The 22,946-nt window shown below is 42.5% G+C and overlaps 1 protein-coding gene across 1 annotated transcript in view; it reads left to right on the forward strand.

The window, feature by feature from the left end:
• The window catches only part of LOC308312601 (alpha-1,6-mannosylglycoprotein 6-beta-N-acetylglucosaminyltransferase B-like), a gene marked incomplete at its 5' end in the record, with an annotated part of 137,918 nt that extends 119,887 nt beyond the window's left edge, over positions 1–18,031 (forward strand). Inside the window, 8 exon segments of the mRNA XM_080759265.1 lie at positions 5,750–5,883; positions 6,658–6,788; positions 9,647–9,805; positions 10,494–10,640; positions 11,511–11,627; positions 15,695–15,769; positions 16,548–16,831; positions 17,441–18,031. Coding sequence (XP_080615391.1) covers positions 5,750–5,883; positions 6,658–6,788; positions 9,647–9,805; positions 10,494–10,640; positions 11,511–11,627; positions 15,695–15,769; positions 16,548–16,831; positions 17,441–17,639 — 1,246 coding nt within the window. The 3' untranslated portion in view covers positions 17,640–18,031.
• Between the last annotated feature and the right edge of the window lie 4,915 nt (positions 18,032–22,946).

The raw sequence follows: 22,946 nt of genomic DNA on the forward strand, positions 1-22,946 counted from the left end.
CAGTCCAGGGTCATCATCAGCATATGATGCATTAGGGCGGGCCCATCAATCCTTCAGCCCACTCTGCCGGTAATCACACAGATTTTTATCAGGTGTGTGATTCAGTGGAGAGAGGGTCAGTTCCTTTTTAATAGTGCCTAGAAACTCCACACTAGTTTGTTCAAGGACATACAGTACTGTATGGTTGACAAAGCAGAGGAAAGCAGAGACAAAAACATGAATCACAACTAGGCTAATATTACACTCTGCAGCTACAGTAGAATGCATGGACATGCTTGACCCACAGCCAGGCGTGATCGCAAACTGCAATACATGGAAGCCTGTGGGAAGATGTCATGTTAGTTAACATGCACTGATTGAATTCGTAGGGAGAGGAGGGAAGAGGAGCTCTGTGAGACAGGGCAAGTCCTCTGACAGTCTAGACCAGGGGTTCTCAATGTTTTTGACTGGGGACCACCAAAAATGCTTTGGCCATGCATGTCTCAAAGGAACGTTTTAAAGGAGTAATTCACCCAAAAAAGTACTCGCCATTGTAGATCTTTTGTTATTGGCTTAGGAATGTGACAAAAACATCTCCATGAATTCAAGGGTTCATGGGGTGTGTAATTGATGCATGATAAAAAAGAAGAAATGTACGTTGTCTGCTCGTCAGAGGTAAATAAATCATGTGAAAAGGACATACAGTATATGTGTCATGGAGCCTTGCACCTAGAAGCATTGCTTCTCTAACCTGGAGTGTTGAGGCCTGAGGGTTGTCTGCTTTGGCAGTGCTCTCTTCTTCTCAGTGTGTAATTGATAGAAAATAAGTCATTTTTTGGGGGTGAACTGCTCCTTTAAATGCAGAGAGGGTGTCTGCGATACTGTAGTAGTGTATAGTTAAAAGCTTATAAAAAGCTCAAACACCCAACATAATAAAACCTCATGCATACACTGTTGACATAAATCCACACACCATAGAGACCTAGTTTCAACCATGGGTATAATTGCATTAAAAACTAACAATAGTTGCTATGGCAGGCATTATGATGATGACAATATGCGGTTAGACACTATTATATATGTAGTAGCTAAATATAAAACTGTACATCCCAATTATTCCATGCTAATTATTATGAATTATAATATTATTATAATTATTCCAACTACTGCCATGGTGGCCATAATGGCATAAAAAAAAGTACATAAAAAAAAGTCATTAAACATTTGATGAATAGGGCCCACTTTATGCATGCATAATTTAGTACCTGACTTAATCATACTTCACAAATGCAGACTATGACAACATGCAATAACATAGTCACCATGATAAAAGCCAATATACTATATACTAGCTGAAAAACATCTTTCACTTCGGTCTGCTGTGGTCCGCCGATGACCATTGTGTAGTTGAAATACAGACACCAACTTTGGGAGATTTTGAGAGAAAGATAGCAGGATAGTTGGAATGAAAAGATCACAACAGAGAGAAGTGCCAGGATGTTGGAGCATACAGTATACCTGACGATGCTAATCCATGTATATTTAAAATCTAATTATGACAGAGAGAAACATGTTACAGGTGAGATTAAGCACTGGTTCTCAACGTGACGTCTGGGGACCCCCGGGGGGTCCCCCAGCTATAGTAAAGGATTGTGTTAGGAAGGAAGCAAATTAATCTCTGCACCCAGTATTATAAGAGACAATTCCTCAAGACTCCTCTTTCAGTTGAGCGTGCCTTCTCTTCACGGAATTGATCCGTGTAGGAGAGTTGTCAGAAACCAAATGGACCCTTACACGTCTGTATGAGGGTCCATTTGATTCCCTTTGTACACTCTCTGAGTAAAACTAACACTGAGTTAAGTCATATTTGACCATGGAATAGATTGACTCAAGTACTTTGTCCACAACTGGACATTACTAGGTTTCTATTCTATTCTATTTCACACTGAATGTACAGTATAGATTGGGGATCTTAATGCATCAAAATGGGCAAACAATTTAACATACATACCAACTGGTACCCTCTCTCTCTCTCTCTCTCTCTCTCACACACACATTTACAAATCTACAAAGATATCTACAACACTCCCTGTATATACCACAGGAACACAGTAAACCCATTAAGGTGCTACAGCTACACGCCAATAAGGATTCAGTAAAATTTACAACCCAATATATAATATGTTACACACGCCATTGATTTGCATTGATCCACCATACGGCAAGCAAACTCCATTACGTTTTATCTTTCCCCCTAATGATATTTTCCTCCCAACAACCAAGCATATTGCCACACAACTGCTTCACCCATTCATCTCAACACAACTCCTTATGCAAAGATCCCCAGAGGTATAGAAGGTCAGTGCCGTGGGTTCCCACCACACACACACAGACACACACACGCACACACACGCACACTCACACTCATAACCATACTGTACGTATACGCACACGCACTTTCTGTCTGCTTCATCAGGCCAGACCTGACTGGTTGAGCCCTATTAGCTGAAAGGCATCATTAATCAAGTCCAGAGCTCTGGGGAACTTTAGCTTGCTTTAATTACTTTTGCTTTATGTTACCCAGGACGTCCACGTTCATTTATTATGCCTGAGGAACGCTATAGGTTGTCCTGTGCCTGTGTGCGTGCGTGCGTGCGTGCTGTTATGTGTTTTTGTACACGTACATTATGTGTTGGACTGATAAAGATTCTGAAAGCCGATAGGGGATATAGCCTTAAATCACACCAGCCCATCTGATAGGACTGGTCTATTGATTGGTTCTGCATGCTGAATGTACTGCTCCGATAGAGGTGGACAAGGGAAAATATCTCGAATAATAGACATATACTATATTATACACCATACAAAATACCGAAAAGAAATGCCACATTTCTAAAGGGCAGTCCATACTCTCTCCGACCACCAAACTTTTCGTCGGAAAGCTCCGGTACAACTACAACATGACGTCACTCGCAACTTCTGAAACGTATTCCTCCTAATTTTTGTTCGGAAAGCTGCACTCCCAGATGTTGTGACTCTCCGAACTCTACTTTGGAGAAAAAATAAAAGTCTGATCTTTCCGAAGAAAAGTTTGGTGGTCGGAGAGAGTATGGACTGCCCTTAAGACACAAGTGTAGCCATGCAGGAGCGATGTTGCTATACACTCATAAAGTTGTTGTTGTTCAGGTTGGTTGGATAGTAAGCTCAGACATTATAACATACTGTAAGTCAGTTCAGCATAGTGGGACCATTTTGGATCAGTAGAACATGTTATTTTCATTTTACCAGTAGCATAGTAACACAATAAATGTAAGCTATTTAAACAACAATAAAACAGATTTTAAGTCATCTAAACTCCTTTAAAAGTGTTTGTTATGCCCATGGAGCCGACCACCAATCCATATGGGCATGGAGCCATATGGTGGCCCAAACTACACCAATGATCTTCGCCATGCAACTCCTTGCAACCAATCGGTTGCGAGTATACTTACATGCAACCATTATCCCCTATGGCAGTTGCAATGAGTTACATTGGTGCGACATGTTTTGTACTCCATATGTACTTTTACTATGTACAAGTACAATTCTGGACTTTTACTTGTAACAGAGTAATTATACTGTATATTGCAGTATTGATACTTTTACTTAAGTAAAAAATGTTTCCACCACAGGTGATAACACACAACTCTGCCATCTCCCTCCCAAGGGGACCAGTGAGCCCGGCTTTGCAGCTATTTAACCCAGATTAGAGCCACACTCTGATGTCCTGATAGATATTCAGCTCAGCACTATCCCCTCTGCTTACAATCTTTCACTGCCCACCCCACTCCCTTCGAGACCTGTTATCTAGCGTGTAGGAAAAGTGCCTGCTGTTTTGGAGCCAAAGGAAGGAACAGAGGAATTGAAGTAAATTAAGTAAAAGAACAGGAAATTCTCAAATTTCAGTTCAGAGCAAACAAAAATTAAGAATGCAGAAACACGGGAGATGTTTTAGGGTATAAGGTTAATATATTAAAAAAAAGGTATATTTGAAAAACAAAGAAGAGGTCCCACACACTGTCAGACACTGACTTTATTTTTGCTCTTGTGGCAAGTGTCTGACAGCGTGCGCTGTGCGGGACCATTTCTTTGTTTTTAAAAGATACCCTTTTTAATGCTCTATTGCCCTACGCACCTTTGATGAATTGAAAATGGTGGGCCCTATTGTAAGCAAGTGTAATGCTTTATGGGATCGTCCACTCACAGTTAAGTTTTTATATTGAGTTATACTTGAAATGTACTGTAATTCTGCAAACTGTTAATAAATCAATCAATCAATCAAACCTGTCACTAGCCTTTTGAGGTGTGCATCAGCCTTTTGCTATAAGGTCATCATCTGTGTCAGAAGTGAACAGATTGTCGCTATCCAAGTTTGGGGAAACTTTTGGTCCCTTCCTTGCACTGGTACAACTTACAGTTCCATGCCGTTACAGATTGATTGAGTTTAAGCCAAAATTGGACACTAGGACGCAAGTTCCCTTGTAAGATATATCAGATATGTCAATTCATAACTTTGATTCACAAAGTGTGTCACGGAAACTGTATCTGAAGAGCTGGTATCCTTACCACCAGCCTTGTTTATCAAATGTTTTGATGAACATTGCACTCATGATTGTATAGGAGCCATGATTGCATAGGAGTTTTTTGCTGACGAGGATATGCAATTGCACAAGGCTCATGATGCATTCAGAAAGCAATGAAGTGGCCCTCAAGAGGTATGCCATCATGGTAATGAAATGTGCGTAACTCCCGGCAGTCTCTCTCTCTCTCTCTCTCTCTCTCTCTGACAAACTATACTCTCTCTCTCTCTCTCTCTCTGACAAACTAAGATGCAAACACACATAGATGCATGTAGGCCTGATGTTATTTGCCAGCAGAGAGGCTCTGGCTCACTGGACTCTGAAGTCTATTATTTCGTTTTTGTTAATCCTCCTGAGCTCATCGAGTTGCCTGGTTTACTGTAACATACTCACAGCAGTGGCACGCACGCACGCACGCACGCACGCACGCACACAGTTTACTGTGTCCTTTCCACTAGTGCCACTGATGTGAATGTCATGTGTGGGTTATTTTTGGTTTCTATTAAATGATGTTTCTCTCATTGTTCAAAAAAAGTAATTTGGGCTCCCGTTTCTATTGTAGCCTCTTGTTGTCAATGTCAAGGGACAGCACTGAATGACAAAAACAGAAAAACTGAAAGAGTCAGTGTAATTTATAGAAAATGGTTACCGGTATATTATATATATTGGCAGATTTAGCCGCGGTTGCTGCGGATAACCGCGGTTGGCGGATGGTGCGGTTAATATAAATAGGATGATATCATTAATGCGGTTGGATAACGGGTACGTTGGGTTATGAGTTATGCCCTCATATATTTCCATTGTGGTGTCCCAAGCCAGTAGAGACCTGCGGATGGCGGATTTAACCACGGTTGGCTGATGGTGCGTTTAATATAAATAGGATAATATCATTAATGCGGTTGGATAGCGGGCGGATAATGCATTTGTGGTTGTGGTTGCGGGTGACAAAAAACTCCATCCGCAGGTCTCTTTTTGCATCCATGTCTACCAGGTGTTGTTAGTACATTACGTTTTCATCTGTAGTGTTCTGACACGATGTCACCAGTCAATGTTTTAATTGTTGTATGTTGTATTGTTGTATGTTCACTGGCAACGAATGTTACAGTGAAGGAAATATCACTGAATCTCGAATATCCCACCTGTCTGCTTAGGTGTCATATCCGGGTGATTGACACATTTGGAACGGAGCCGGCATACAACCATGAGGAGTATGCTACCCTGCACGGCTACAGGACCAACTGGGGCTACTGGAACCTGAACGCTAGACAGTACATGACCATGTTTCGTAAGTCTGGAACCTGAATGCTAGACAGGACATGACCATGTTTCGTAAGTCTGGAACCTGAATGCTAGACAGTACATGACCATGTTTCGTAAGTCTGGAACCTGAATGCTAGACAGGACATGACCATGTTTCGTAAGTCTGGAACCTGAATGCTAGACAGGACATGACCATGTTTCGTAAGTCTGGAACCTGAATGCTAGACAGGACATGACCATGTTTCATAAGTCTGGAACCTGAATGCTAGACAGGACATGACCATGTTTCGTAAGTCTGGAACCTGAATGCTAGACAGGACATGACCATGTTTCGTAAGTCTGGAACCTGAATGCTAGACAGGACATGACCATGTTTCGTAAGCCAGTCTTTCTGGCAAGTGGCAACTAAAAGTAATTTAGTAATTGTAAAAGTTTTTTGTTAGACTTGGTTCAACTTCAAAATTAGTTTTCACTGGGAGGCAAGACAAGGACAACGCTTTTTCACTAATAGCAACAGCATTTGTTCATTACAACCCTCAATGTTATTATACTTTCCATTTGCTTCAGACATGCCTCAGACTAGACTGCTACGTGCGCTGGCTCATTTCTACATAATAATATTGCAAAACAATCAAAATCTCCCAGCCAATTATACAGCTGGAGTCACTACTATACAACAATGCTATTATTGCTATTGCAGAAGAAGACAGTGACAGCTAATCTCTCTCACTGAATTTGGCAATGAAAATGAACAAAGATAACTTTGTAACAAATGCTATTTTGTTGCACGCACGCACAGCTCACACACCAGACAACTCGTTTATGGGCTTCGTGTCAGAGGAGCTGAATGAGACGGAGAAGAGGAACATTCAACAGAACAAGGTCAACACTATGGCAGTGGTGTACGGCAAGGAAGCTAGCATGTGGAAGGTACGGGTGGTAACACACGTGCACGCACACACACACACACACACACACACACACAGACAGACAGACACACACACACACAGACACGCAAATGCAATCGACACATGGCCCCTGCATGCATCATTTTGTGTGCACACACACACACACACACAGACACGCAAATGCAATCGACACATGGCCCTTGCATGCATCATTTTGTGTGCACACACACACACACACACACACACACACACACACACATGCACATTCTGTGAGCCTGCACATTGACACCAACATACATGCGCATTTGTATGCAGGCACATAAGCACAAATGTCAAATGTCACATTTTATGTATGTGCCTGAAATATGCAGAAAGAAATACACTAGGGGACATTTTCTGCTGTACTGAATCAAAACAAAGGGGAAATTAAATTCCTATTGACAATATATGGGCGTATAAATGAAAGCCATAAAACACATGAATCCCCATGCGCATTCACATACTGTAGCAAGCTATAAGAAACTAACACAACAATAAGACACGTGCTACAGTATACTGTAGCAACCCACCCAATCAACATGAGAACATTATAATGTTATGTAAGAACAAAATCTAGAAATTGCCACGGACAACGACAGGTCTCAGCTGCAGACACATTTGTACATGTACGGATATAGCTACGGACATATATTGATGACATTTCTGAGGAATGTTAACAGCCCTAGGTTGGATGACATGCATTTTGCGTATTCCATCTTACCCAAATCTCTTTAGACTGGCTGTTTTCACAGAATGTTTTACTATTATGTACAGACAGTACAGTATACAATGTTTGCCTATTATGACAGAACAGGTTACACTATATGGTTCATGTAAGCGGGGACTTAGTGGTACAGTAGAACGCACAATACAGCCTACTCAACATCTTCCCGCAGCTGTGCAAGTGACCCTTCATTAACGACATGAACTCTGCCTCTCTTTCTACATCTTGTTTTTACACAGGGATAGCAAAGCATATGAAAATCTAATCAAACACATTTTTATTTAAACACTATCTGTCTCTACAGTGTAGAGATGGTGTACTGTAGAGTCTACACCATCTGTCTGTCTGCAGTCTGTCTACTGTAAGTCTCTAAAACTATGTTTTGCTTATTCTCCTACCAATCTCTTTCTGTCTTTGCATGTGGGGTTTCGTTGGACGTGGCTGGATTGCCCTCAGCTTCAGGTAAGAGTCTCCCTGTTCCAATCCTTCATCCATCTTATCTCTGTATCGATTCATACCACCATATTCCCCTTGTTCATCATCTTATCATCTCATCTCTACACCCGGCCTGTTCCACCTAGATGCAAAAGTTACTCCGTTTATTTTTTAAACTAAAATGTGGGATGCATATGGGGTCATATTCATGCCAATAATGTGTATACTGTATACCATTTGTGTCCCAATGGGTTTTCCTTATTCCTTAAGGTTTTTTTAAATCAGTACTGGCTGAAGAGTCAAATTTGACATTTCAAGGTCTTGTGAGAAAATACATTTGTGGATGGGAAAACCGCATTAGCATTGCTAATCCAACCCAAGCTTAGTGAGGTTATGGAGGGCATTGCCCTGAGCTCCACATGAAAATACTGTCAGTAAGGAGAGGTAAAAACACACACACACACACACACACACACACACACACACACACACACAGGCACGTACAGTATACACATATACACGCACGCACACACACAATTGACACATGGCCCCTTCCATACAAACACGCACGCACGCACATCTGCATTACTATACTTGAGAAGACATTTTGGGACACAGACTTAATGAATGTATAGGGTAGCAGATCTACAAGCTCTCAACATGCTGCAATGCATTGTGGGCTTACAGATATTTATATGATGTGCAGCCTGCACACGCGTGAGCGTAGGCTACAGATGATCTCGTATATGCCCGGGCCCAAATCCAGGTTATGAACTTTGCCACTCTCCAAAGACTGTGTTTCTCTTACTGCTAATTCAGATTGTCTGCTGCACTTAGCGCTTCAGCTAATCTCCTAATTGGCTGGGAAAATCCTCACAGGGGACGCTATTGATCGTTACAGCTGCCCGGGGCCACACAGCAGCACAGCTGCTACAGTAAGCTGCTTAGCACAACTAGCCCGTCAATATTATGGCTTGGGGGTTATATGCTCCATTCACACCACTGTGTTTTGTTGTTAAATGGTAATGTGCTGTTTTTATCAGTCACTGTTGTTGGCTTTGACACAAGCGTGCCCTTAAAACACACACACACACACACACACACACACAGACACACACACACACACACACACACACACACACACACACACACACACACACACACACACACACACACGCACGCACGCAACTGTCAGCTACCCTCTGTTTGTTTTTCTCATTTGGAGCAATTCACTTATAAACCCCACAACAACCATGATTTCCTGAAAGTTATCTTTAAATGTATACGCACCTATAATTGATTAAAATGTACAGTACGCTAAGAAACAAATAAATCCCCATCGATTCACGGGATATACTGTATGACGTGTTAGATAATGAGTCTGACACAGCGTCCTCTGCCAGAGGCCAGTGATAGGCGGGAATTGAGTAATCACAGTCCAACCTCTTAAGATAGTAAAGGAGCTCTTACAGTAGAACAATGAGAGAGTAGGAGACAGGTGTTTGTCAGCCCAGGGGCCATGGCTGTAACAGTATGTCTCTCCATTAGGAGGACTACTGTGACACAGAAGCTATACCATCTCTGCTAAGAGGATTTGTACATTATGGGTGTGTTCATAAACCATTATACAGCATATACTATAGTTATCCGCTCGTCTCTCCCTCTCTTCCTCCCTCTTCCAGCAGGGCAAAGAGGGTTTCCTGCAGATCCTGCACAGATACATGGAGGTCCACGGCACCGTGTACTATGAGACCCAGAGGCCTCCGGAGGTGCCGGCCTTTGTTAAGAACCACGGCCTGTTGCCACAGCACGAGCTGCAACAGCTGCTGCGCAAGGCCAAGGTAAGGCACCCAACCAGTGTTGGGCGAGTAACTCACAAATAGATTGAACCAATATTTTATGATAGAAAGAATGAACAAGTTTACTAGATACTGCTACATTTTCTCTCCCTGCTCAGCACAATTTGACAGCCAGGGAGATAGATAGTAGATACACATTATCAACCCCCCATGGGGAACAGAACTAATAGCAAACAGAGCATAACAACAACCAGGAGTGCCTATGCAGAAGGAACGCAGGAAGAACACAGACTGCAGTGTTAATGTGTGAACCTACTAAATACAATTAGCCAGATATGAACCACATCAAACAGTTCTGCATACATAAGTGTGAATAAAACAATCACCGACCATTGGTGTCTTTGGAGGTAGAACCCAAGAGTAGTCTCTGTTGTTTAAATGACTGAAGCTCCATTCCTTTTAAGGTGCTCCTAATCAGGTAATGAGCAGCCATTTTGCTGCTGCATTCTGGGAGATGTAGTTTCTGAGGTCTGGGATGTCATTTTGACCATATTTGTGGTCCATTTCTGAGTTTTGACTCAACAATATTATTACTGTTTTGGAATTTGTAACAAGTTCTACTTCTAGTTACAGGGGGGACGTAATAGTAATACACTGAGATACCTGGCTTGTAAATCTGCTATTTTTGGTTTAAGTGGTTAACCTGGTTTCCTCCATTTCTGTCTATCAGCTCTTCATTGGTTTTGGCTTCCCATATGAAGGCCCCGCCCCTCTGGAAGCAATAGCCAATGGCTGCATCTTTCTGCAGCCCAAGTTCCGCCCACCCCACAGCTCACTCAACCATGAGTTCTTCAGAGGCAAGCCCACTTCAAGAGAGGTACAATTATATTAGTCCGGCAACCCTGTGCAGGCGATAACTTACTGATGAAGTCATTTTGGCTATTGCAGTTTTGAGTTGTTGCAGATGTATTCGTTCTCAATACATCTGCACAATTGTTGATTTCATCCACTAAAACTATGACGAAAAATGTTTGTCGACTGACTAAATCTAAATAAAAACTATGACTAAATATAGACCTAATTACAATTTCGGGACTAGTGGAGAAGAGATCATTTTATGTTAGGTTGCGCTTGGGTGTTGCACTCTGAAAATAGCAGATCTACAAGCTCACAACACTGCGATACGTTTTGAGCTTGTAGATCGGCTATTTTCACCATGCAAACAAATGTAAAATTAGGCATTACGACAAGATCAAGACCCGCCAAAATACGACTAAAATCTTAAGATATTTAGTCAACTAAAACTAGACTAAAGGTAAAACATTTCAGATGACTAAAATATGACTAAACGTAACAAAATCTGCTGTCAAAATTAACATTGATACACACCCACCCTAATGTATTCACACTATCCATTTGATTACATTTCCATTTGATTAATTTGTACACTCGCATAGTTAATTTAACACTGTGCATCCATCATTCAGTATGGTAATGAAATGGCTTTTTCCACACACACTCAAAAATGTAAATGTAATCAGTAAAGAAGATCTCTTATTTAGCAGTACATGTACATTGTACAGTATGCAACTTAAAGTGTGGGTGGCGGTTGGAAATGTATCACAAATGCAGACGAGAGAAAGCCGATTCTTCTCCACCTGGGCAGCATTTGTTGCATTTTTTAACACACTCACGGTCTCACCCCAACGCTCCCTGGTGCCCCAACGCTCCCTGGTGCATTCTCTAGGTGTCTTCCCAGCATCCGTACGCAGAGCAGTACATCGGCAGGCCTCACGTGATGACTGTGGACTACAACAACTCTCTAGAGTTTGACTCGGCCATCAGAGAAATCATGAGGACCAAGGTACTCTCTCTCCTATGCAGTGTTATGTAGCTAAGTACATTTACAGTACTGTAACATTTTTAGGTACGTTTACTTTACTGGAGTATTTCCAATTTCCAATACTTTTACTTCTACTCAGAGGCAAATATTGTATACTTTTACTCCACTGCAGTGCATTGACATTTTTGATTGGTTATGTGGGCAGAAGGTCAGCGATGACAGTGGACCTCATGCAGCAACATTCTTCTTAACTTCTTAGAATTTATATTACGTTTGGCAAGAAAAAAAAAGAAGAGCGTGAAATATGTCAACTCTAGATGCACCAAATGTTCTTAATATCCAAATCTGCTCTTATCTACAGTATGTGTGATGAATAATGCATCCCACTTCATGAATTGGAGGAGCATGGCAGTTAGCATAGGAAATGGCCGTCTGGGCACGATAATGTGCGTGCGTGCGTGCGTGCGTGCGTGCACATGTACAGTATCTCTCTTTCACTCTGATGTCCTGTCCTGTCAGACATGATACGGTTCAGCAGCGATGGCTGGCTTTGCACTCATATCTGTCGTCAGACCACTGACTGGAGGACAGCTGACAGTAAACCTCACCCTTCACTCAATACAACATCTCTCTCACGCACGCACGATGCACAAATCTATACATGCACATGCATACCAGTGCAGAAACATACAGTGAGTGCACATGCATACTCAAACACTGGCATGTGGCTTCCTAGCAAAGCATGTGCGAACACACACACACACACACACACACACACACACACACACACACACACACACACACTGTACATAGAGACCGATGTGCTCCCATTAAGCACAAGCCCTGCCAGGCACTCAAACATTAGTTCTCCTCTCAAACCTATTTAAACATGCAGGACAGGCACTTATACTCACACAAACCAAAACTAAAACACAAAGTGGATCACATCCATTAACTACAGCTTGCACACACACACACACACACACACACACACACACACACACACACACACACCTGTGTGGCTGGCTAGCCTTCGGCCCGTGACCTGTGGGAGCAGTCCGTGCTCAGTGAAGCAAGACAAAGCAATCTCTGGCAGGCTGACGCATCCTCTTGTTCCAATAAATCTCTCCATCTTTCTCTCCTCTCATTTTTGACTGCCCATGTTTCACTTTCTACCCTTTCTTTTTTTTTTTTATATATTTTTATCCCACGATTTTGTAACCCATTTTTCACCCCTGTGTCAATCATCTACTGTGATCCTGGGCTCTACACATCCTCCGCCAACCTGGGGAGAACAACGGACTTAACTCATGCTTCCTTCATGCTTGAGTGTCCAAGTTGCTCCTTTACACCTGACAGGGGGGAGTTTCCCTGGTTGGACGTAGCGCGTGGAAGGAACACGTTATTCCAACCAGTTCCTTTCCCCTCCATCAGGCGCCCCGGCTGACCAGGGGGAGGCTTTCTACCCTTTCTGTCTCCCTTTGTCTCCTTTCTGGCCCTTCTTAGTCACTAGCTGGCCCGTCCAGAATCGCTCTTTCCGCCAGTCAGTCTCTCTCTTTCAGTTCATTCACCCTGTATACTATGTTCTCTCTCTATCCTTCCTTTTCCCGCCGCCTTCTATATCTTCTATACCTTCAAACCGTTATTGTCCCCCACCTGATTAACCATTTTAACCTGGGACTGTTTAGGGAATATCAATATAGCCGAAAACCTTCCCAAATGTTCACAAAAAAAGGTTTGTTTATTTGGTTGTTTGTAATTAATGAAAGAGAATAGTTACAGTGGTTGATATTGCAGTGCGTATAGTCAGTGTTGCTGCATTATTGGAGCAGGACACGTACAGTATTAGCTTGTTTTGAAATTGGCATAACTGGAAGCTTGATTTAACTTTGGCGATTTTCTTAATTTTTAGTAATGTAGTTTTTTTGCAGTTCTTTCCAACTTGAAACATGAAGTATATTGTTATTTTGAAATCAGTAAAGGGCAGTGTTTGCAAGACACAAAACAACTTTTGGTAACACGGCTTAAACCCCCAAATTGACACTTTGTTGTTGACACCTTTAAATTAGGCTATACTGTATATATTATTTATGCAACGTTTCTGCAGAAAACAGCATTGGAATATAAGGCTGCGTAGCTATCATTTCTGTTTGTCCTTGCACTCAACTCTGTCCTAGATAATGTAGCCATTGTTGGTACAGTACAATGCCCTTCATGAATTTGAAAGCGGCATGTTGCCTTATAATGGTTTGATGCTTCAATGTGTTTTATTGGCTGTTATTCAGCTTCCTCGTGTGTGCACGGAGCAAGCAAGCCCTGATACACCATGGGGCTGTGTAAAGCAGGCTTCAGCATGGTGGGTTCTGATTATAAGGGATGTCACACTGGTTGCCAGGAAAGAGAACAGGCTCAGCCTTGTTGTCATCAATATGTAGGATCTCCGGTCAGTATCCTGGAATGGCACTGGGTGGCTCAACACTGGGTGGCTCTACACATCGACAAACTCCCTTCCCTTTCGGCTGCGTGTTTCAGCTTTCAGTCTTTCAGGGAAATAATATTCGTCCCACATGACAACCACTCTGCAGACATGCTCCAGCTGAGACAGGATGTATTTGTGAGAACACTTGCTGTGCGTAATCAAATAATGTCTTAGCAGCACCAGGCCATAGCATGTTTACGAGAGCAGCCCATCAAGTACTGTACTGTGGGTGTTGGGTGTATTTTCTTGTGAAAGAAGTGGTCCATCTAACAGCCCACCAATCTGACTTTGTACCAGTTCTCAGCTTGCCCATTTGCGACAATGCTGGTGCACATGTGGTTTGAACAGTCGCTGCAATGGTTACCACTGGACGCATCTAAATAGAACCACTGTTGTATTCCTCGTCCTGGAAAATGTGTATGATTAGTCACCAGAATCAAGATCATAGGCTGTCTAGAACCAGTTATTGCTCAAATAACAGCGTGTGTCCATTTTGAAAAATGGACAAATCTGCGATGGCCCTATAGCCAAAAATGTTCCTTAGGGCAAGCAATACAAATCTGCCAAATGTAATTATTTTATCGTAAAGTGCGCGATTCTATCAATATATCGCACTAAGCCGCTGGGCTATAGTCATTTGATTTTCATCAGATTTGTCTGTTTGTATAACGTTTCCAATTCGCATCAATCCCAGCTTTCTTTTGCCTCTCCATGAGTTCTTCTTCAGCTAGCTGGCTGACCATATTGATCTGGGCTTTGATTTAACATTGTCGATCGGAGCTATTGAGTGGCGTGTCATTTAGAAAGGTGCGTCTGAAGCTGTGAAGGCAGTTTGTGTTTGGTATTGAATGATTCTGGTCGAGGGAAATTGTCTTCCCGTTTGTTCTCATTTCTGCCGATTTAGGCTCATTTGAAATGATCCCCTCCATAAGTCATTAGTCATACAAAGAACTGTTTGTTTGAAATATCACAATGATAAAGTACTTTACGCAAAATCGCAAATCAATTTATTTTCATTATGCACAGACTAACGACTAATGAAAATGAAAATTAATCCTTTTTTAATTTCATTTCCAGCTCAAGATAATAATTTTACTTCCAGTATTGGATTATTGAATTTGAGTCATTGTTTTGTTTTGTTTTTTGCTTTTTTATTCTAGTCAGTCAATAGATGAGAATTGTGTGTATTATTTGTATTAGTTAGAAACAGTGCAGATTCACTGTAATTATGCCAATAGAAGGCTGAATTACAGCAATGGATGATCTATGCCATGCAAATAGTCCTAATGAGTTTCTGAGCAGTTACATATTGTAATTAAGCCTGACAATAGAAATCCATCTGCTGAAATTAATGAGAACTATAGACATTTTATTGCAATTAGTGTGAACAATCAAGTGACAGGAAAAATGCTTTAACATGTATGGAATGTGGAAATTATGATTCTGATTACGTGTGTATGTGTACGTGTGTGTGTGTGTGTGTGTGTGTGTGTGTGTGTGTGTGTGTGTGTGTGTGTGTGTGTGTGTGTGTGTGTGTGTGTGTGTGTGTGTGTATGTGTGTGTATGTGTGTGTGTGTGCTCGTGCGTGCGTGCATGCGATTCTTTGCAGGTTGAGCCATACTTACCATACGAGTATACCTGTGAGGGGATGTTAGAGCGTGTGCACGCCTACATACAGCATCAGGTATGCTCCTGTCCTTATGTCAGTGTGCAAATGTATTGCACACTGACATTTGACATTTGCTAATTGACTGTCTCACACACACACACACACACACACACACACACACACACACACAGACAGACAGAGGTACAGAGGAAGGGCAAGTACCGGTACTTTAAATCTCAAAGTACCGGTACTTGTCAAACAAAGTGCAAACTGACAGGCTCTCATGTCCTCCGTCCTTCGCCTTCTTGAGCTGCAGTTATGGCTCAGGCTCTAAACCCCAGACTATGTTGTCAGAACCACGCTGATGTCTGCTCTTAGCTGTTTCATGTGTCAGACCGCCACGTCTCACTTAACTGCGTCATGTCTGCCCTGCCTGTGGTGGGATTCATCTCTGTTAACAAGCAGTGTGATGTTACCGTGATATGTTTTGTCGTCTGGTCTGGAGGGTTTTTTGGTGCATTTGTGTGTTTCGTGTGTGACTTTCATTCAATGGACATTCTGAGACATCCTCAGCCGTTTCTATGTATTAGTCAAGAAATTGTGATTATCCCTCTGGTTACCAAAACTCAATTCAAATAATAATAATAATAAGATAAATAATAATAATTACTATGTAAAAATCAACTAAAAGCATGCAAGAGTGAAAAAATAGGTATTTTTTGTATTTAGCTCTGGAATTTGTTTGACCAATCACACTGCTTTCTTGATTGACACATTGAATGAATGACAAACATCCTCATTAATCGTACATTGCACCATAATCAGGTAATTACACCACATCCCTCCGTTCCAGGACTTCTGCACCCTAGAGCCTCAGTTCCATGAGGCCAACTTCTCTAAATCAGGGCCTGGTGGCGGCAACAAGATTCCGGGGCCGTCATTTGTTCCACTGCCCAATTCCACAGCCCTCGGCTGGGCACACAATGTGACAGCTCCTCCTGCCTGGCCTCCTCTCAGCTCCCTCAGGCTGCTTGTGTCCCGGGAGGGCCAGTCCTGCGTGGAGGCATGCCAGTTGGCTCGTCTGGTCTGTGAGCCTGCCCACTTCCGCTTCATTAACAACAAGGAGGCCCTCCGCCGGTAAGTCCATTGCCTTAGGCAACCTATCAAATGCCTGCTTGAACTTGTAATGTATTCGTCACACTCTCCCATAGAGCAATGTCATAACACAGCCCATACATTTGTAGAATTTAAGCCGAGCGAGTTGAAAGATAGAAAAATACATAGAACGCACATCCCCTGTGCCCCATTCACTCCTTGCAGTCTCAGAGTCTGAGTCTATCGTCCTAAGGCAAGGCTACTAGTGGTTCCCATTATCAGTGGTACTTTACAAGGCACCTCTCTCTCTATCTCTCTCACACACGCACGCACGCACACACACGCACACACACCCTCCCTCCATCTATAAATTCATACTTGCCTCGTTCTTTTAAGAAAATCCCTAATCCCTCCACTAAAACATATTTTACCTCGTTCTGTAAATTGTCAACTACAATGAGGTGATGACATTCTGTCCTACCTGTTCTCAAGTCACTCTCGGGTTTTGGTGTCAAGGTCAGACCACCTCATGGCTACATTTAGTAGCACCAACTGGGGTCATATGGGACAACTTACAGGAATAAGAGACTCTTTACTGTAATTCAACAACATAATACACATACTCTCTCTGTCTCCATGTTCCTCCCTCAGGCTGGAGGTCCAGTGTGACGTGGTCGACTCAGAGGTCAATCACATTCTGCCCGCCTTCTCTATGGTACGGAGGGAGTGCTCTCTGCAGCGGGATCCCCTCCTCTTCAGCTGTGCAGGACACTCGCCCAAGTACAGACGCCTGTGTCCCTGCAGGGACTTTCGCCACGGACAGGTGGCGCTGTGCGCAGACTGTCTATGATTATAGGAGCTGTGACACCCCAGGCGGGTAGAACGCAGGTAAAACGGAGAGAAAGAAGGTACATACATAGTCGGTCTGTACGGGCGAAAAGGGTTCACGAGAACGCAAATGAAAAAGACATTTTGACAAAGTAAGTGATTCCCTAGAGGTCCAGGAATGAGGAATGTTGAGGAATAGATTATGTTGGAATGTCGATGATTCGCCATGTGCTTGGGTTGAAAGGGCGTTGAATTATATCGCAGACCACAACTAGTCGATGCTAGTGAAACGAGCTATGAACGGAGGATTAGAAAGAAGGTTTGTTGACTCCCTAGCATGAGGACCACATAATCAGGTGCTTGGAAATCCAGAGAAACGTATTACACTGGAGGAAAACGTCTGAATAGCTTCTGGGACCGCAGGCGTTTTGTTAAAAAGAAAACAAAAAAATTAAATAAAAAGGCCTGGGCAAACAAGACAGAAAAAGTGGCATAGGAGTGGGAGTGAACCTTGTATTTCTCTAACCAATAACAGTGCAGAGAGGCGTTGCTTCATATTTGATGACGTTAGTGTTCTCTGCTGTGTTCTATCAGGGAGGGGAGGAGGAAGGGGCGGATGTGGGCGGACAGATGGGTGAAGCAATAGTATACAGGATGTTCGCCGGCATCTTTCAATCCGCCACTCTTGACCAGAAATCACACAGGCTGGGGCAGGCTAACGTCTCAATAAGCATCCTGCCCGCGTTAGCCCCCCTGACCACAGGAAATAACTGCTACCAGGATGTCAGCTGATGTTCCCCACGTTTCAAATGTGGAAATATATGCTGAACAGACTAATCCTAACACAGAGGTGAATAAGTGAAGATTCAGTACAGTATTGGGGGGCCAATTTCATGCCGTGACAACTGACAAAGTCTTCAAAATACCTTGACTTGGGGAAAGCCAACCGCGGGTCAATATCCAATCTCCGCTTCTCTCTCTTGGGCTCTGTGCGTGGACATTGGACAATGGATGATGGACAAGCAGATTATCTGCATCGCTCTTTTCCTCTCCCCCTCCAGTGATGGAGTCTTTTATCAGACTAGAACCAGAGTCTTGGGCATCCTCACAGTCAATGCAATCATCTCTGCCTGGAAAACAAAGGTGTGTGTGTGTGTGTGGGGGGGGGGGGGGGGTGAAAAAAGATAGATGATTATTTTTCAAGTGATTGTTATTGTTTAGCAGGGCAGAGCATTTTTAAGGAGCCACCATGGGCTTTGTGATGAAAATTAATAAGATGAAATAAAACAAATCAGTTGAATGAGCTGGGTGTTATTCTTTCCTCAGTTTGTCTCCACCAAGCCGAATTCATGGGGGAAGAGTATATCTTTTGCACTTCCGTCCGTGTGTCCGTCCATCAGCTAATCTCCGGCACCGTTGGCCCGGTCGATGCCAAATTTGCACACACACACTCCCCGGATGCCTAACCTCTGGCCTAGATTTTCCAGAATGGCCTGTTATAGCGCCACCAAGAGGCAGACTTTCACATTATTACCCATAACAGCACCAATCTGTGTCCACACTCCCTAGAGGCCATGGAAAAACGTTTGCATTATTCACATCTGCCTTTTATAGTGCCACCAGCTAGGCCGACCTTTGTAAAACTTACAAACTTAACTTTCTTATATTACTCCCTCCGGATTTTGGCCAAAAATCCTGCAAATTGGTACACATCTACAGTCATGTGATCAAGACGGATCTGTCCGATATTTCATATTCCATCCTAATTGGCTAACATTGTCTTCCAAAGTTTGCAGGATTCATTTTGAACAAAAAGCCTGAAATCATGAACGCAGCGTGCACTTTAAGGGAAATTGAGTCCCCATTTACAATGGGAAACCTGCCTAGCAGCGAGCGGCTGTCCCATCCGGTCTGTTGTTGTGGTCGGCACTTTGGAACATTTTTCAACACTACAACAAGCGATTACACCATTTTAAAGTGGATTTTCATGAGAAGTGGTCTCACAGTGGTCGGTTCCACCAGTCTAGCCTGAAAGACAGGCGTAAATTGTCGGCATTCAAGCTGTAAGGGGGATTTTTCATGCAACCCTTTTCACATTGGCCACCACCGCAGGTGGATTTTTGCACAACAATCTTTTGGACCAAAATGCCTCAAATCATGAATGTGAACATTCAATTTCCATCAAAAGGCGTAAGAAGAAAGGGCACCCTTTTCACACATTGGCCTATTAGCGACACCAGGAGGCCACAATAACCTGACCTGGTGGAGACCTGTGCTCCAAGGAGCACTTTTTTTTTCATTCTTCTTTTACCTCTATCCAGACAGGCAGGCATCCACCCACCCACCCATAGGGACATAAGGTATACAGTATGTGGGATATTTTCCTCAACTGGATGGATTAAAGGCATTGCTAAAAGGTGAAGAATGAAGCGGAGCCGGTGGGGGGATGAGGGTACAGATCAGATATTATGCTGGACCCCCAATGGGACAGGGTCTGTTGGGCGGATATGGGAAGGGAAGACAGTGCAGTGCTTTGCTCCCAAATTGGGATGCTTAGACAATCTAGCACAGTGGTTCCCAAACCACTTCAGGGGACCCTTTTTTAAGATTTGTGTTGTGAGCTTATAGATCAGAATTTTCTTTATTATTATGGCAGATTAAAGAAGAAAGGTGACAACTTTGAAAAGAAGAAAATATATATTTCTCTGTACTGTGATTCTGTGAAGCACCTAGATCAGCATATACGATCTATATAAGGCACTATACAAATACAAATAATTATAATCAGTATTATTATTTTGCGAGTGAGTAAAGGAATTTATAAATTTATTTGTTTTCAACATTTGAAGTAATAATAATGGATTGCATTTTCATAGCACTTTTCTAGGCACTACATGCTTACTCAAAGCGCTTACAATTCATTCTTGGGATGTGCAGCGGCGAACAGTCAACGCCAGCGTCCTCACTTCCCACATTCACACACCAGTGTCAGTGTCTTGCCCAAAGACACCTGTGAACAGGAGGAGCCAGGATTTGAACCACCGACCCACGGATCATTGGACGACTTGCTCTACCTCCTGAGCCACAGCCGCCCAAGTAACCTTCAAAAGGTCATGGTGGTGGTGATAAACACAAGGTTTCTCTAGTTTAAAACAAAAGTTAGACTAACACCAGTTACTCTGGTGTCTCGATATTCTGAAAAGTCACACATTTTAATTTTAAACATTATTATTATTACCAGACATATTCACCAAGGCAGTTGTCCGAGATCAAACTACACCACAGTTGAGGAGGACGTCTTTGTAATAAATAGTTATTTGATTAATTATTAAACTGTAAGCTGCGTGCGTGCGTGCGTGCAGGGACCCAATTGAGGATGCTCCGATTTGGAATCCCAGCAGAATACAATGTTCAATGAATAATAAAGTGTGAATGCAAGAGTGCAACAATCAATGTATCATTGACCCACACAGGCATGGGGGAAAAAAGTACCCGAATTCAACAACTCATGCTTGATTTCAATTTAACGGCCAAGTCGATTTAAAGTACAATTAATACTTTTAATGTCCCTGGAGCCCAATTCATCAATCTGCTGAAAATGATCATAAAAGCACATGGGTCCCTCACCGTCCCTGTGCTGAAAACCTATTCTTTCCAAGTCTGGGGGATCATCGAGGTCCAGACAGTGTAAAAGGTCTCAAATATCAATTCTACCTGTAATCTGTGATGTTATTAAGCAACTTGTTCTTAAGCATTAAAAGGTTAATTACTTGAGATTCCATGTGTCTGCATGTTTGTGCGTTGCAGAAAAAGTGAGAGATTAGCCCACATACCACACAGAACATACATGCATACATGAATCCCTGAAATACAGTCAAATTAATGGGCACAGATGTAATACAAGTTACAACCTACAGCAGGTATATGTTATAGTCCTACATTGTTTTAGTAAATTGAATTATATATTTACATGATCATTGTTGAGTAGGATTCATACCATTTCCAAGTCACTCTGGATAAGAGCATCTCCGAAATGCCTAACTGTAAATTGAAATATAGCCATTGTATCTTGATTGTACAAGAGAAACACATTTGATTTTTTACTTTAAGCAAGACATCACTTCCTTCCTTGACCAGCTCCAGACAGCAGACTGACTGACTGGGCCATTTCTCAGCTATATACCCCCTGGCTCCTCCCACAACACAGGACCAAATGATATGACATGTTATAGTCGCTCAAAACGGTCACAAAACACAGATATATATATATTTCAGTTCATTTGAGCTTGTAGCTCTTTTATTTCGCAAAGTCTTTAGTTTTCTAAAGTCCTTTTAGAATTCCAATGTCCCTCGGCGACAAGTAATCCTCCCCATCCGTAGACAGGAGTTGGTTTGGCCCAAATTGGCCCGATTAGTGTTCAGCTGAGCTGTCCCTATTTAAAGTGACAGGACCCATATTGCAGAAATATGATGATAGCGGTGTGTGATCTGTTTGCTGCTTGCTTATAGTTTGTCCATAACTATTTTTTTTTACAGTCTATGGTCCATACCCTACCTAAACAGTGCGCTATACTGAAAGGCATGCAAATGAGCAAACAGACAGTGACAGGGTGGGGTCACACTCAAGGTGACTTTCAAAGTTTAGTCATAGCAGGTATTACCAGATGGAGATATTTTTTAGCAGCTGTTTATACTTTTATTGGCCTCCATCAAAACCAGTCTAGGCGAAACTTAACATATGGCTGGAACTTAATTGCATGGATAATGTGGAAGATTATTGAAAATATTTGTTAGACGGATACACGGTGGTATAGTGCGCAGTAAAATGGGTACTTTTGCTTTTGGTACTGTACTTTAAGTACAAATTGTATTGATACTTTTACTTAAGTAAAACATTTAAGTACTTTATCCACCACTGCTAAACGACTAAGATTACCCTCCCTACCCGGCCTCCCACCCATGAAGGATCTAGTATTTGAGGAAAATATTCATTGATTTTTAAAAGCTGTCTTGTTCAAAATTCTTTAAGGAATAACAACAGACACCAGGTTCATCATGTGTGACTAAAGCTTTCATTCAATATTGCAATCCAGGGTTTGTTTCTGTTCTCTGGCAGCGGGGAGCTTAAATGGCTCTGGTACCACATACGTTTAATCTTTATTGCGACCATAGGTCTACTATGAAAACCTGCATCTACTGTCCGTTGGTTGGTCACGCCTCGTGACATCACACCTTGTGACATCACGCGTCATGACAGATATGGCCACGCCTCGTGACATCACGCCGTGTGACACGTCACGCCACCATATATGGCTGTCTCCATATAAGA

This window comes from Protomyctophum bolini, assembly GCF_963924005.1.
Source record: "Protomyctophum bolini genome assembly, chromosome: 3".
In the NCBI taxonomy this organism is placed as follows: Eukaryota; Metazoa; Chordata; class Actinopteri; order Myctophiformes; family Myctophidae; genus Protomyctophum; species Protomyctophum bolini.